Here is a 17,985-nt window from a genome sequence, read left to right as displayed (position 1 = left end):
GAATAGTGAACTGAAATAGTACAGAACTGAAGTAAAACGAACTAGAACTGAACTTGAACTGAACTAGAATAGAGAAGTGAATAGTGAACTGAATAGTGAACTGAACTATAACTGAACTCAAACTGAACTAGAACTGAACTAGAACTGAACTAGAACTGAACTCAAACTGACTAGAACTGAACTAGAACTGAACTAGAACTGAACTAGAACTGAACTAGACTGAACTAGAACTGAACTAGAACTGAACTATAACTGAACTATAACTGAATAGAACTGAACTAGAACTGAACTAGAACTGACTAGAAAGAACGAACTATAAACTGAACTAGAACTGACTAGAACTGAACTAGACTGAACGAACTGACTATACTGAACTAGAACTGAATACTAGAACTGAACTAGAACTGAACTGAACTGAACTTGAACTGAACTAGAACTGAACTAGAACTGAACTAGAACTGAACTAGAACTGAACTAGAACTGAACTAGAACGGAACTAGAACTGAACTATAACTGAACTAGAAACTGACTAGAACTGACTAGAACTGAACTAGAACTGAACTAGAACTGAACTAGAACTGAACTAGAACTGAACTAGAACTGAACTAGAACTGAACTAGAACTGACTAGAACTGAACTAGAACTGAACTAGAACTGAACTAGAACTGAACTAGAACTGAGAGAACAACAGAACTGAACTAGAACTGAACTAGAAACTGAACTAGAATGAACTAGAAATTGACTAGAACTGAAATAGAACTTGAACTAGAACTGACTAGAACTGAACTAGAACTGAACTAGAACTGAACTAGAAATGAACTAGAACTGAACTAGAACTGAACTAGAACTGAACTAGAACTGAACTAGAAACTGAACTAGAACGAACTAGAACTGAACTAGAACTGAACTAGAACTGAACTAGAACTGAACTAGAACTAACTGACTACTAGAACTGAACTATGAACTGAACTGAACTGAACTAGAACTGAACTAGAACTGAACTAGAACTGAACTAGAACTGAACTAGAACTGAACTAGAACTGAACTAGAAACTGAACTAGAACTGAACTAGAACTGAAGAACTAGAACTGAACTAGAACTGAACTAGAACTGAACTAGAACTGAACTAGAACTGAACTATACGAACTAGACTGAACTAGAACTGACTAGAACTGAACTAGAACTGAACTAGAAACTGAACTAGAACTGAACTAGAACTGAACTACTAACTGAACTGAACTAGACTGAACTAGAACTGAACTAGAACTGAACTAGAACTGAACTAGAACTGAACTGAACTGAACTAGAACTGAACTAGAACTGAACTAGAACTGAACTAGAACTGACTAGAACTGAACTAGAAATGAACTAGAACTGAACTAGAACTGAACTAAACTGAAAGACTAAACTGACTACTGACTGAACTGAACTAGACTGAACTAGAACTGAACCTAGAACTGAACTAGAACTGAACTAGACTGACTAGAACTGACTAGCTTGAACTAGAACTAACTAGATTTAAACTAGAATTTAACTAGAGCTTAACTAGAATTGAACTATAATACAACTAGAACTGATCAGAACAGAAGTGCAACATAATTAGAACTGAACAGAAACTAACCTAGATCAAAACTAAATCTGCTATAGAACTGAACTAAAAACCTAAACTAGACAGTAATATAATTTCTCAAATAATGGCCGATCATTTTTTGACTATGTATTATGATTATAATGTTAATGACAAATTTAAGTATTAGTAATGTAGTAAATCTGTTTTTGGTAGGAAAAAATTTAGAATTTTAGATTTAATTTGAAAAAATTTTAAGAAACATAAAGACAATATTTTGGATAAACAAAAAAAGAAAACAGTCACAAGTAGAATTGTTTACCGTGAAATTTGTGAGTTATGGTACGTACATAGACATCGTTTACCTGGTGGCCGGGACCCACTCGAATTTCTCCTTGAGTGGAGGCCGCCATTAACCCTTCCACAACACTTTACGGTCCAGTGTTAAGCCTTTTTATTGCCCCCGTTGTAATGAAATTATAATCAAATTGAAGATACAATGGAAATATTGTCTGTAAATAGAGAAAAGCCAAGAGTGGAAAGGTAAATTAATAAAAAAATGCTTTAAAAAAACACGAAAAATAAGAACAAATCAAAAAAAAGTCTAAAAAATACTACACTACACTAAGACCTATTTAATAAAATGCAAGATATAACAGGAAATTATTTCAGCCCCTTTAAAAAGGGCGTGGCCGGAGGTAATAAAAATCTATTTACAAGTAACGTTTATATATTTTTGATTATAGAAAGGAAAAACCTAATTTCTAACATTAAAATTCATTTAGTGCAGGGTATAACATGTTCGTTATAACTGAATCTAACACCCTTCTCTGGTTTTATATTTTGTCTTTAAAAGTTCAATAGTTGTACATGCACAATTACATTTTATTAAGTGGTTGGTTGGATCGTACGTATCGTTCGTTGTAAGAGTGACGGTGGTGGTGGCATTGTAGTGGAGAATGTGTGTCTATGAGCCTTTTGTGTTATTATGTGTTTTTATGTGTGTATGACAGCTGCAATTGACAAGTAAACATGATTAAATATTAAGTGGAAAAAACATGGCCTAAAGGTGGAACCGGCAATAATAAAGCACACACATCACAAAGTTTGTATGCGAGTGTGTAAAAAAGAAAGGGTTGCTTGCCTTACAAAAGGGGTTAAAAATATACACAGACACACAACGAGAACAGTAGCACTTAATCACATGAAATGGGTAGTGATTTGTTAAATCGTATAAATCAATATTGAATAATTAATACTGACTAATAATAAATAAACTGACAATGGCTAGAAATTTATATATTTTCTTGTTAATAAAATAATCACAAGGGAAGGAAATCGGGTTTTTTTTGAAAAATGTATTTGTTGTTTTGAAGGAGTGAAAATATTTATGGATGAAAAGATTGATGAAAAAGAGCTGAAGGGGGAAACGATATTAGGGGATTGAAACGTTAGCAAAACGTAAGTATTTATACAGTAGAGATACTAACAATTTGTTTGTTTCAAACCAAATATATTTTAGAAAAAAAGTTAGTTAATAGTTTTTTAAAATCTAGATTTCTAAACTAAATTACATCAACTCTAAAGCCAAAATGAACAAATATAGAAATGAACTAAAGTAAACTAGAACTGAAACTAGAACTGAACTAGAGCTGAACTGAGAACTGAACTAGAACTGAACTATAACTGAACTTAGAACTGAACTAGAACTGAACTAGAACTGAAACTAGAACTGCAACTAGAACTGGAACTAGAACTGAACTTAGACCGAACTAGAACTGAACTAGAATGAACTAGAACTGAACTAGAACTGAACTAGAACTGAACTAGAACTGACTAGAAACGGAACTAGAAATGAACTAGAACTGAACTAGACCTGAACTAGAACTGAACTAGAACTGAACTAGAACTAGAACTGAACTAGAACTGAACTAGAACTGAACTAGAGCTGAACTAGAACTAATCTAGAACTAATCTAGAACTGAACTAGAACTGAACTAGAACTGAACTAGAACTGAACTAGAACTGAACTAGAACTGAACTAGAACTGAACTAGAACTGAACTAGAACTGAACTAGAACTGAACTAGAACTGAACTAGAACTGAACTAGAACTGAACTAGAACTAGAACTGAACTAGAACTGAACTAGAACTGAACTAGACTGAACTAGAACTGAACTAGAACTGAACTAGAACTGAACTAGAACTGAACTAGAACTGAACTAGAACTGAACTAGAACTGAACTAGAACTGAACTAAACTGAACTAGAACTGAACTAGAACTGAACTAGAACTGAACTAGAACTGAACTAGAACTGAACTAGAACTGAACTAGAACTGAACTAGAACTGAACTAGAACTGAACTAGAACTGAACTAGAACTGAACTAGAACTGAACTAGAACTGAACTAGAACTGAACTAGAACTGAACTAGAACTGAACTAGAACTGAACTAGAACTGAACTAGAACTGAACTAGAACTGAACTAGAACTGAACTAGAACTGAACTAGAACTGAACTAGAACTGAACTAGAACTGAACTAGAACTGAACTAGAACTGAACTAGAACTGAACTAGAACTGAACTAGAACTGAACTAGAACTGAACTAGAACTGAACTAGAACTGAACTAGACCTGAACTAGAACTGAACTAGACCTGAACTAGAACTGAACTAGAACTAGAACTGAACTAGAACTGAACTAGAACTGAACTAGAACTGAACTAGAACTGAACTAGAACTGAACTAGAACTGAACTAGAACTGAACTAGAACTGAACTAGAACTGAACTAGAACTGAACTAGAACTGAACTAGAACTGAACTAGAACTGAACTAGAACTGAACTAGAACTGAACTAGAACTGAACTAGAACTGAACTAGAACTGAACTAGACCTGAACTAGAACTGAACTAGACCTGAACTAGAACTAGAACTGAACTAGAACTGAACTAGAACTGAACTAGAACTGAACTAGAACTGAACTAGAGCTGAACTAGAACTAATCTAGAACTGAACTAGAACTCAACTAGAACTGAACAGAACTGAACTAGAGCTGAACTAGAACTGAACTAGAACTGAACTAGATTGAACTAGAACTGAACTAGAACTGAACTAGAACTGAACTAGAACTGAACTAGAACTGAACTAGAACTGAACTAGAACTGAACTAGAACTGAACTAAACTGAACTAGAACAACTGAACTAGAACTGAACTAGAACTGAACTAGAACTGAACTAGAACTGAACTAGAACTGAACTAGAACTGAACTAGAACTGAACTAGAACTGAACTAGAACTGAACTAGAACTGAACTAGAACTGAACTAGAACTGAACTAGAACTGAACTAGAACTGAACTAGAACTGAACTAGAACTGAACTAGAACTGAACTAGAACTGAACTAGAACTTAACTAGAACTGAACTAGAACTGAACTAGAACTGAACTAGAACTGAACTAGAACTGAACTAGAACTGAACTAGAACTGAACTAGAAACTGAACTAGAACTGAACTAGAACTGAACTAGAACTGAACTAGAACTGAACTAGAACTGAACTAGAACTGAACTAGAACTGAACTAGAACTGAACTAGAACTGAACTAGAACTGAACTAGAACTGAACTAGAACTGAACTAGAACTGAACTAGAACTGAACTAGAACTGAACTAGAACTGAACTAGAACTGAACTAGAACTGAACTAGAACTGAACTAGAACTGAACTAGAACTGAACTAGAACTGAACTAGAACTGAACTAGAACTGAACTAGAACTGAACTAGAACTGAACTAGAACTGAACTAGAACAGAACTGAACTAGAACTGAACTAGAACTGAACTAGAACTGAACTAGAACTGAACTAGAACTGAACTAGAAGCTGACTAGAACTGAACTAGAAACGAACTAGAACTGAACTAGAACTGAACTAGAACTGAACTAGAACTGAACTAGAGCTGAACTAGAAAAGCAACAGAAGTGAACTAGAGCTGAACTAGAAAAGCAATAGAACGGAACTAGAACTGAATTTGAACTGAACTAGAACAGCAATGGAACTGAACTACAGTGCAACTAAATGCTTTTATCTCGAAAGGTTTTTAATTTATTTAAATAAAAAAATTCTTTAGGAATTGACATTTCAAATGTAATCAAAATTCCTTTAAGTGTATTCATTTAAGTGACTATGTTTTGTTTAGTTACTTTAAAAGTGAAGTAATTTCTTTAAATGCCTGTCAATTTAAGGTGTATTACAAGTTCTACTTGAGTTGACATCTGCAAATAATTATGGTTTTTAAATGACTCGTATACAAGTAAACAATGCCGTAAGGAATTATTATTATTATTATTATATAGTCGTTACGTATGAATAACAATTATTTTGAAAATATGTACAACACATAAGCAAAATATCTACTTGCAATACAAAGTTGACTTTGACAATTATTTCCTGAAACCAAAAAATTATAAATAAATACAGGGTGTCATAAAAAATTACGTTTATTTTGAAGGAATTCAAATAATTGTAATCTAATTTAAATGTTATTGTGAAAATTAGAACACAAATTTCTTTAACAGGTTTTGACATATGCAAATTTAAAAAGTCAATTGATCATAGTAAAGTTAATTTCTATTAAAATAAACCGAAAAAAAAAAAATGCAAAAAGAAATTCAATATGTCAAGTGCGTAGAAAAATAAGAAAAGAAAATAACATAAGCTAAAGGTATTTTAAAATATTAATACCTTTTTTGAACTTAAATACATATAAACATTACAAATCCGATTTAAAGATTTGTTTTTCTTTTTTTTTTTTACAAAACATCTAAATACAATTGGAAAAACGAAGAAATAATATAGAAAAAATACACATATTTGTAAAAAGGGCAAACATCTAATGTCTATGTTCAAGCCATAATAACAACACCTAAAAGCATTTACAGGTGATGGTCAGATAAAGAGGACAAAGAAATATTATTTTAACTATACATTTTGTAAAACAAATATATAATTAGTAAAATATGTTTATAATATAATTTCAAAATTATTTCTTAATATTTTACTTTGTACTTATTTCACTGTGCCACCCCTGTATTCAAATATATTATGTATGTGGAATGTGAAAAAAATAAACTCAGTGTGTGGCGGCATGTTGTGTGAATGTTTTTATATTTATTTTTTTTTTATTATTGTTGGTTTTTATTAGTATAGAAAAAAATAAAACAAATTTGTCAAACAAAATAAAATACACTTAAGTACTCAAGTGTAACCAATTCTTAATGGTATTAAATAAAAATTTAACACACAAAATAAAAAAAGCGAGAAAATAAAATCAATTCAACAAATATAATGGAATCATTATAATAATAAAAATGTTTTGAAAATAATATACATATAATGGAAAAACAAACATGAAAATGAATAAAAAGTTGTTAGTCAATCAATGTTTATGAATGATAGATTAAAAGAATTCAACTCTAGTGCTTAACAACCGTGGTGGGGATTTTAAAATGAGTTCATGTTTGTCATTTATATTACACCTTTAAATCATTAGTGGAATTCCTTAGAGTATAGGCCCCTTGAGTTTTTAAATGAGTTTTGTGCTATTTAATGTGATAAAAATAAAATTAAAAAACTACAATGGATCGATGGTGGTAGTAGAAGATATTAATCCAGTTAGATTTCGAAATATTTTAAAGTTATGAATATTCTAGTTCAGTTCTAGTTCAGTTCTAATTCAGTTCTAGTTCAGTTCTAGTTCAACTACAGTTCAGTTCTATTCAGTTCTAGTTCAGTTCTAGGTCAGTTCTAGTTTAGTTCTATTTCAGTTCTAGTTCAGTTCTAGTTCAGTTCTAGTTCAGTTCCAGTTCAGTTCTAGTTCAGTTCTAATTCAGTTCTAGTTCAGTTCTAGTTCAGTTCTAGTTCAGTTCTAGTTCAGTTCTAGTTCAGTTCTAGTTCAGTTCTAGTTCAGTTCTAGTTCAGTTCTAGTTCAGTTCTAGTTCAGTTCTAGTTCAGTTCTAGTTCAGTTCTAGTTCAGTTCTAGTTCAGTTCTAGTTCAGTTCTAGTTCAGTTCTAGTTCAGTTCTAGTTCAGTTCTAGTTCAGTTCTAGTTCAGTTCTAGTTCAGTTCTAGTTCAGTTCTAGTTCAGTTCTAGTTCAGTTCTAGTTCAGTTCTAGTTCAGTTCTAGTTCAGTTCTAGTTCAATTATAGTTCAGTTCTAGTTCAGTTCTAGTTCAGTTCTAGTTAAGTTCTAGTTAAGTTCTAGTTCAGTTCTAGTTCAGTTCTAGTTCAGCTGTAGTTCAGTTGTAGTTCAGTTGTAGTTCAGTTGTAGTTCAGTTCTAGTTCAGTTCTAGTTCTAGTTCATTTCTAGTTCAGTTCAGTTCTAGTTCAGTTCTAGTTCAGCTGTAGTTCAGTTGTAGTTCAGTTGTAGTTCATTTGTAGTTCAGTTGTAGTTCAGTTTGTAGTTCAGTTCTAGTTCTAGTTCATTTCTATTTCAGTTCTAGTTCAGTTCTAGTTCAGTTCTAGTTCAGTTCTAGTTCAGTTCTAGTTCAGTTCTAGTTCAGTTCTAGTTCAGTTCTAGTTCAGTTCTAGTTCAGTTCTAGTTCAGTTCTAGTTCAGTTCTAGTTCAGTTCTAGTTCAGTTCTAGTTCAGTTCTAGTTCAGTTCTAGTTCAGTTCTAGTTCAGTTCTAGTTCAGTTCTAGTTCAGTTCTAGTTCAGTTCTAGTTCAGTTCTAGTTCAGTTCTACTTCAGTTCTAGTTCAGTTCTAGTTCAGTTCTAGTTCAGTTCTAGTTCTATTTCAGTTTTAATTCAGTTCTTGTTCTGTTCTATTTCAGTTTTAATTCAGTTCTGGTTTAGTTCTTAAAAAAGTCAATAATATTTATTCATCATCAAGAAAATTTGTTAAAAAATATAATAATTAATACCTTAATTAGCTTTTCTAAAAAAATTTAAAAAAGCTAATACAAATGAAAAATTTGCACAAAAATTTTCTACATATTTTATTTTTTTATCAACAAAAACAAAATATCAGTTTTTAAAATCCCCCAAAGACCAAAACACACAACCCGACACATACACTCGGCTATATACAAGTGTCATGACTTTAGAAGACACCAAAAATTACTTAATAAATCAATAAACCAAACAGCAAAAATAAACAAACAAAAAAAGTGTACACAACACAAAGGCGGAATGAGAAGAAAAAAATTCATTAAAATTATGTGTGACACTAAATGGCCATATTTTATAATTAAATAAACAAAATAAATGCGAAAAAAACCTGAAGGTAAAAATACCCAAAAAAAATTAAACACACAGGCAGACGGCGGCGAATGAACGGCACACAAACTAAACTCACAGAAATTAATACATATTTTACAGCAAAAACGTAAAAAAAGCCACAACAACAAATTGCTAAAACACTTCGTTGAAATTCTTCTTCGTTTATTCCACTCGTTTACGAAACGAATTAAATATAGGAAACGTTATGCACACTTTTACACACGAATAAAAAAAAAATCTACAAAAAAAAAAAAAAACAAATAACAGGGGAGAAAACAAATTATGAATAAATTAATTTAAATTAATTGAGCGAGCGCACTTTTAAATTAACAGTAAAATTTGTGTGTTTGATAAAAAGCATAGCAGAACAAGACCTGATTGCTGACACCCTCCTTCCCCCCTTTGTAACACACACAACCTCACCAATAACAACAACAACCTCTTTGCCCTCTTAACCCACCACCATAACACTATTTTTTATATATAAAATACTCTATTCAAAATTATAAATTGAGAAAAGTAGAGAGGTAAAGAGGGGACTGACTGACTATAACTGATTCTCTGCCGTTTAGACGTTTATAAGTTCTGTCTATTTGACTTTTGTATAATCGTTGTTGTCGTTATTGCTGCTGTTCAGCCGTTTATTTCGTTCGTTGTTTCGTTTCATTTGCTTCAACATTTTTTATTGGACATTAAACGAAAAAAAAAACGCTTATAATATAAATGTTGAAAAGTAGTGAAAAAAGGTGATTTACAACACTTCACACTGCATAAATTTTAAACAGCGGCAACAACAACAGCAACTACAACAATAGCAGCAGCAATATCGAGGGAAAATAATAAATACGACAGCATTAAGTACAAAGTGGGCGCTTAACACAGCAACAACTACAACAACACTAGCAGTCAAAACTTGTGTTTACAAAAAATATTGTACGATTTTTAACGAAAAGTTTGTGTGAGCCTACATACGACGAATAACCAAAAATTTGCAAAAAAAAAATCCCTTACTATATGATCAGAAGTGTTAAGGTATTGAATCGAAAAAGACATTTTTTATAAATATATATTATATATTTATATATTTTAGACTAATCTTCAGACTAGCCTTAAGTTAGATTCAACACTAGAATTCAGATTTCATCAATATTGAACTTTAGACTTTAAACTATAGACTAGAATGAAGACTTTATTATAGATTAAACCATAGACCAGACTAGACTATAAAATAAACTACAGACTAAACTTCGACTAGACAATAGACCAGAATATAGATTAGACTAGACTAGACTAAAGACTGGTTTATAGACTAGACTTCAAGACTAGACTATATACTCAACTAAAGATTATAATACTTTATAGACTAGACTATAAACAACACTATAGACTACATTATAGACTAGGCTATATTATAGTATAGATTACGTTATACACTAGACTATAGACTAAACTATAAACTAGACTACAGACTAGACAACAGACTAGACTATAGTCTAGACTATAGACTATACTATAAACTAGACTATAAACTAGACTATAGACTAGACTATAAACTAGACTATAAACTAGACTATAAACTAGACTATAGACTAGACTAGGCTATAGACTATACTATAGACTATACTATAGACTAGACTATAGACTAGAGTATAGACTAGATTATAGACTAGACTATAGACTATACTATAGACTAGACTATAGACTAGACTATAGACTAGACTATAGACTAGACTATAGACTAGACTATAGACTAGACTATAGACTAGACTATAGACTAGACTATAGACTAGACTATAGACTAGACTATAGACTAGACTATAGACTAGACTATAGACTAGACTATAGACTAGACTATAGACTAGACTATAGACTAGACTATAGACTAGACTATAGACTAGACTATAGACTAGACTATAGACTAGACTATAGACTAGACTATAGACTAGACTATAGACTAGACTATAGACTAGACTATAGACTAGACTATAGACTAGACTATAGATTAGACTATAGACTAGACTATAGATTAGACTATAGATTAGACTATAGACTAGATTATAGACTAGACTATAGACTAGACTATAGACTAGACTTAGCTAGACTAGACTATAGACTAGACTATAGACTAGATTATAGACTAGACTATAGACTAGACTATAGACTAGACTATAGACTAGACTAGAGACTAGACTATAGACTAGACTATAGACTAGACTATAGACTAGACTATAGACTAGACTATAGACTAGACTATAGACTAGACTATAGACTAGACTATAGACTAGACTATAGACTAGACTATAGACTAGACTATAGACTAGACTATAGACTAGACTATAGACTAGACTATAGACTAGACTATAGACTAGACTATAGACTAGACTATAGACTAAACTATAAACTAGACTACAGACTAGACAACAGACTAGACTATAGTCTAGACTATAGACTATACTATAACTAGACTATAAACTAGACTATAGACTAGACTATAAACTAGACTATAAACTAGACTATAAACTAGACTATAGACTAGACTAGGCTATAGACTATACTATAGACTATACTATAGACTAGACTATAGACTAGAGTATAGACTAGATTATAGACTAGACTATAGACTAGACTATAGACTAGACTATAGACTAGACTATAGACTAGACTATAGACTAGACTATAGACTAGACTATAGACTAGACTATAGACTAGACTATAGACTAGACTATAGACTAGACTATAGACTAGACTATAGACTAGACTATAGACTAGACTATAGACTAGACTATAGACTAGACTATAGACTAGACTATAGACTAGACTATAGACTAGACTATAGACTAGACTATAGACTAGACTATAGACTAGACTATAGACATAGACTAGACTATAGACTAGACTATAGATTAGACTATAGACTAGACTATAGATTAGACTATAGATTAGACTATAGACTAGATTATAGACTAGACTATAGACTAGACTATAGACTAGACTATAGGCTAGACTATAGACTAGATTATAGACTAGACTATAGACTAGACTATAGACTAGACTATAGACTAGACTATAGACTAGACTATAGACTAGACTATAGACTAGACTATAGACTAGACTATAGACTAGACTATAGACTAGACTATAGACTAGACTATAGACTAGACTATAGACTAGACTATAGACTAGACTATAGACTAGACTATAGACTAGACTATAGACTAGACTATAGACTAGACTATAGACTAGACTATAGACTAGACTATAGACTAGACTAGACGATAGACTATACTAGACATAGACTAGACTATAGACTAGACTATAGACTAGACTATAGACTAGACTATAGACTAGACTATAGACTAGACTATAGACTAGACTATAGACTAGACTATAGACTAGACTATAGACTAGACTATAGACTAGACTATAGACTAGAATATAGACTAGACTATAGACTAGACTATAGACTAGACTATAGACTAGACTATAGACTAGACTATAGACTAGACTATAGACTAGACTATAGACTAGACTATAGACTAGACTATAGATTAGACTAAAGACTAGACTATAGATTAGACTATAGATTAGACTATAGACTAGATTATAGACTAGACTATAGACTATAGACTAGACTATAGACTAGACTATAGGCTAGACTAGAGACTAGATTATAGACGAGACTATAGGCTAGACTATAGACTAGACTATAGACTAGACTATAGACTAGACTATAGACTAGACTATAGACTATACTATAGACTAGACTTAGACTAGACTATAGACTAGACTATAGACTAGACTATAGACTAGACTATAGACTAGACTATAGACTAGACTGTATACTAGAGCTATAGACTAGACTGTATACTAGACTACTAGACTAGACTATAGATTAGACTATAGACTAGACTATAGACTAGCTAGAGACTAGCTATAGACTAGACTATAGACTAGACTATAGACTAGACTCTAGACTAGACTATAGACTTAGACTATAGACTAGACTATAGACTAGACTATAGACTAGACTATAGACTAGACTATAGACTAGACTATAGACTAGACTATAGGACTAGACTATAGACAAGACTATAGACAGACTATAGACTAGACCTATAGACTAGACTATAGACTAGACTACAGACTAGACTATAGACTAGACTATAGACTAGACTATAGACTAGACTATAGACTAGACTATAGACTAGACTATAGACTAGACTATAGACTAGACTATAGACTAGACTATAGACTAGACTATAGACTAGACTATAGACTAGACTATAGACTAGACTATAGACTAGACTATAGACTAGACTATAGACTAGACTATAGACTAGACTATAGACTAGACTATAGACTAGACTATAGACTAGACTATAGACTAGACTATAGACTAGACTATAGACTAGACTATAGACTAGACTATAGACTAGACTATAGACTAGACTATAGACTAGACTATAGACTAGACTATAGACTAGACTATAGACTAGACTATAGACTAGACTATAGACTAGACTATAGACTAGACTATAGACTAGACTATAGACTAGACTATAGACTAGACTATAGACTAGACTATAGACTAGACTATAGACTAGACTATAGACTAGACTATAGACTAGACTACTTAGACTAGACTAATAGACTAGACTATAGACTAGACTATGACTAGACTAGAACTAGACTATAGACTAGACTAATAGACTAGACTATAGACTAGACTATAGACTAGACTAATAGACTAGACTATAGACTAGACTATAGACTAGACTATAGACTAGACTATAGACTGAAACTAAGACTAGACTATAGACGAGACGAGAGACTAGACTGATAGACGAGACTAGAAGCTAGACTATAGACTAGACTATAGACTAGACTATAGACTAGACTATAGAGCTAACTAAGACTATCTATAGACTAGACTATAGATAGACTATAGACTAGACTTATAGACTAGACTATAGACTAGACTATAGACTAGACTATAGACTAGACTATAGACTAGACTATGAACTAGACTATAGACCCCCTAGACTATAGACTAGACTATAGACTAGACTATAGACTAGACTATAGACTAGACTATAGACTAGACTATAGACTAACTATAGACCTAGACTAGACTAGACTATAGACTAGACTATAGACTAGACTATAGACTAGACTATAGACTAGACTATAGACTAGACTATAGACAGAACTATAGACTAGACTATAGACTAGACTATAGACTAGCTATAGACTAGACTATAGACTAGACTATAGACTAGACTATAGACTAGACTATAGACTAGACTATAGACTAGACTATAGACTAGACTATAGACTAGACTATAGACTAGACTATAGACTAGACTATAGACTAGACTATAGACTAGACTATAGACTAGACTATAGACTAGACTATAGACTAGCTAGACTAGACTAGACTAGACTATAGACTAGACTATAGACTAGACTATAGACTAGACTATAGACTAGACTATAGACTAGACTATAGACTAGACTACTAGACTAGACTATAGACTAGACTATAGACTAGACTATAGACTAGACTATAGACTAGACTATAGACTAGACTATAGACTAGACTATAGACTAGACTATAGACTAGACTATAGACTAGACTATAGACTAGACTATACTAGACTATAGACTAGACTATAGACTAGACTATAGACTAGACTATAGACTAGACTATAGACTAGACTATAGACTAGACTATAGACTAGACTATAGACTAGACTATAGACTAGACTATAGACTAGACTATAGACTAGACTATAGACTAGACTATAAACTAGACTATAAACTAGACTATAAACTAGACTATAGACTACTAGACTACAGACTAGACTATAAACTAGACTATAGACTAGACAAGTCTATATAGACTAGACTAAAACCTAGACTACGGACTAGACTTAAGTACATATAAACTTAAGTATAACTTAGATTAAAAGTATTTTAAAAACTTTATACTTTTAGCAAAATGATCGATGAAATGATTTTCACTTTTAGTACTTGCCACTTTTTAAAACCAAAATTTTTCATAAAACGTACCTGGAAATAAATAAAAAAAGTAATAGAGTGAGAATTGAGTTTCTATTAAAAGGTAAATAATTAAAATTATTGTTATAAATATCATAATTTTAATAAACTATTCTAAACCACTAAATATCTAGTTTTTTAACAGATATAAATCTTTTTTATTGTTTATTCCATTTCGGATATATTTTGAAATTTATTTATACAAAAATAAATTAACAGAAACCATAAAATAAATTTTATAAATATTTTTTATAACTTAATTCGTCTTAAAACAAAATAAATCAACACAAAAAAAAATTAATTAAAAATTCCATTTCAAATAAAATAATGATAATAATTGTCTTCACACAACATTCACAAGCAAACAAGAAAACGAGGTGCAAACAAATTTACATAATTTACCACTAAAGCCGTGAAATTTCAGCGTATTTGTTATTTATTTTAATTTATAAAAAAATATATACAAATTTATTTAAAAACCAGAATATTTTTAGCTAATGATTCACTAAAAGAGAAAAATGTTTAAAATTTAATTTTTAATAAAATATTTAAGAAGCATTTTTGAAATAAAATTCTAATAAAATAGGAAATAAAACATTTCTTTTAGAAAATATTATTAAAATTTATATAGCATTTTTTTATAACTTCCCCTTTAGAAAATAAATTGAAAAATTATTACAAGATGTTTAAATCTAAAATACTTGCACAGAGTAAAGTACTTACTCTGCTGCTTGGGGAACAAAAAAATCATGCTTAAGAGCCATAAAATGAAGCGTATCAAAGTTAAAAAGAGAATACAAGAAATATATACAGGAAATATTATACAAAATGCAAAAAGAAACATCAAATTATTGCCACAAAATAGTGTATTACAAAAGAATTGAAAAAAGAAGAAAAAACGAAAAAAATAAAACATTATTCCCTGCTGTTACAAAAACCCCAAAAAAAACACAAAAACACAGACCTGGAAACTTAAACTCTTAATACTCAGTAGCTACCAACAAACAGGAGAATAACATGTACAACATGTAAATATATAGACGAACGAAGAGGTCTGACATCCCACCACCAAAAAAAGGAAAATATCCAACCAAACTATAATATCAGCACAATTTGTAAGAGCCAACTACAAAACAGAGTTATAAAAGAATAAAATGTTAAAAAATAAAATATAATGAAAATGTTTCAAGTAAAACTTACATTCTTCTAAATCCGAAAATCTATCATCGACCTAATCCTTAATCAAATATTTGGTCTGGCCCAAAAGTTTACTATTTCAATTTCCCCTAAAAAAATACACTCTTTTAATAAACTGCTTACAAATAACATACAACTACATTACTCAACTCTATAAGTGTACGAATTATACACGAGTACAATGCCATAAATGCCCAAATAATGAACACAGAAGGATTTAATAACATTAACTTTGTTAAAACGGTTACAACAAGCAGACATGGATATGGCTTCCCCTCCTTACTCGCTCGCACGCTCGTTCACATTCATATAAGCATTAAAATTTTAACATTAATATGTTCGGTCATGTCAGGCCTTCTGACCATAGCGTTACCAACTGTTGTATCCCTTCTCTTAGTTACTGTACTTAATATACTTGTACTTGTTTAGCGGCAAGCATCATTGGGTATTTCAATTCTTAGCAGACATGGGTATGTTGAGACTTTGAAATTGTAATTAAAATTTTAGAAAGTTTTTTTGTTTCAAAGTAGGGAGTCAAGAGGACAGCGGCCTATAGACTTTGCTCCAGAGTGTAGACTAATATAATAAGAGTAATCTAAAGTCGACACTATAGACAAACATATAGTTCACACTTAAGACAAAGTCTATAGATAAATCTATAGTCCAGACTTTGGACTGTTCTCTAGTACAGAGTATAAACTAATCTAAAGTCCAGACTAAACTAATCTATAGTCCAGACTATAGACTAATCTATAGTTAAGACAATAAACTAATCTATAATTCATACTATAGACTAATCTATAGTTCATACTATAGACTAATCTATAGTCCATACTATAGGCTAATCTATAGTCCATACTATAGAATAATCTATAGTCCATACTATAGAATAATCTACAGTCCTGACTATAGACTTATCTAAAGTCCATACAATAGACTAATCTGTAGTCCAGACTATAGCCTAATCTATAGTCTAGATTATAGACTAATATATAGTGCTGGCTATAGACTAATCTATAGTTCAGACTATAGTCTAACCTAAAGTCCGGACTACATATTTAACTATAGTTCAGACTTATTTATAGTCCATACAATAGCCTAATCTTTAGGCTAGATTAAAGACTAATCTATAGTCCAGACTATAGACTAATCTATAGTCCAGACTATAGACTAATCTATAGTCCAGACTAAAGACTAATCTATAGTCCAGAGTATAGACTAATCTATAGTCCAGAGTATAGACTAATATATTGTCCAGACTATAGACTAATCTATAGTCCAGACTATAGACTAATCTATAGTCCAGACTATAGACTAATCTATAGTCCAGACTATAGACTAATCTATAGTCCAGACTATAGACTAATCTATAGTCCAGACTATAGACTAATCTATAGTCCAGAGTATAGACTAATCTATAGTCCAGACTATAGACTAATCTATAGTCCAGAGTATAGACTAGTCTATAGTCCAGAGTATAGACTAATCTATAGTCCAGACTATAGACTAATCTATAGTCCAGACTATAGACTAATCTATAGTCCAGACTATAGACTAATCTATAGTCCAGACTACAGACTAATCTATAGTCCAGACTATAGACTAATCTATAGTCCAGACTATAGACTAATCTATAGTCCAGACTATAGACTAATCTATAGTCCAGACTATAGACTAATCTATAGTCCAGACTATAGACTAATCTATAGTCCAGACTATAGACTAATCTATAGTCCAGACTATAGACTAATCTATAGTCCAGACTATAGACTAATCTATAGTCCAGACTATAGACTAATCTATAGTCCAGACTATAGACTAATCTATAGTCCAGACTATAGACCAATCTATAGTCCAGACTATAGACTAATCTATAGTCCAGAATATAGACTA

General features: G+C 31.5%; 1 protein-coding gene across 1 annotated transcript in view; it reads right to left on the bottom strand.

The window, feature by feature from the left end:
- Positions 1-17,985, bottom strand: part of LOC119606251 (arginine-glutamic acid dipeptide repeats protein) — an 81,093-nt gene that overhangs the window by 25,117 nt on the left and 37,991 nt on the right. The window contains 1 exon segment of the mRNA XM_037959683.1: positions 1,918-2,079. Coding sequence (XP_037815611.1) covers positions 1,918-1,980 — 63 coding nt within the window. The 5' untranslated portion in view covers positions 1,981-2,079.

Source organism: Lucilia sericata, unplaced genomic scaffold (genome assembly GCF_015586225.1).
Source record: "Lucilia sericata isolate MDLA Ls3-8-SP2 unplaced genomic scaffold, ASM1558622v1 Contig000564F_arrow, whole genome shotgun sequence".
Lineage (NCBI taxonomy): Eukaryota > Metazoa > Arthropoda > Insecta > Diptera > Calliphoridae > Lucilia > Lucilia sericata.
Note: the sequence above shows the minus strand (reverse complement) of the source record. Positions and strands in the feature narration are given on the sequence as shown.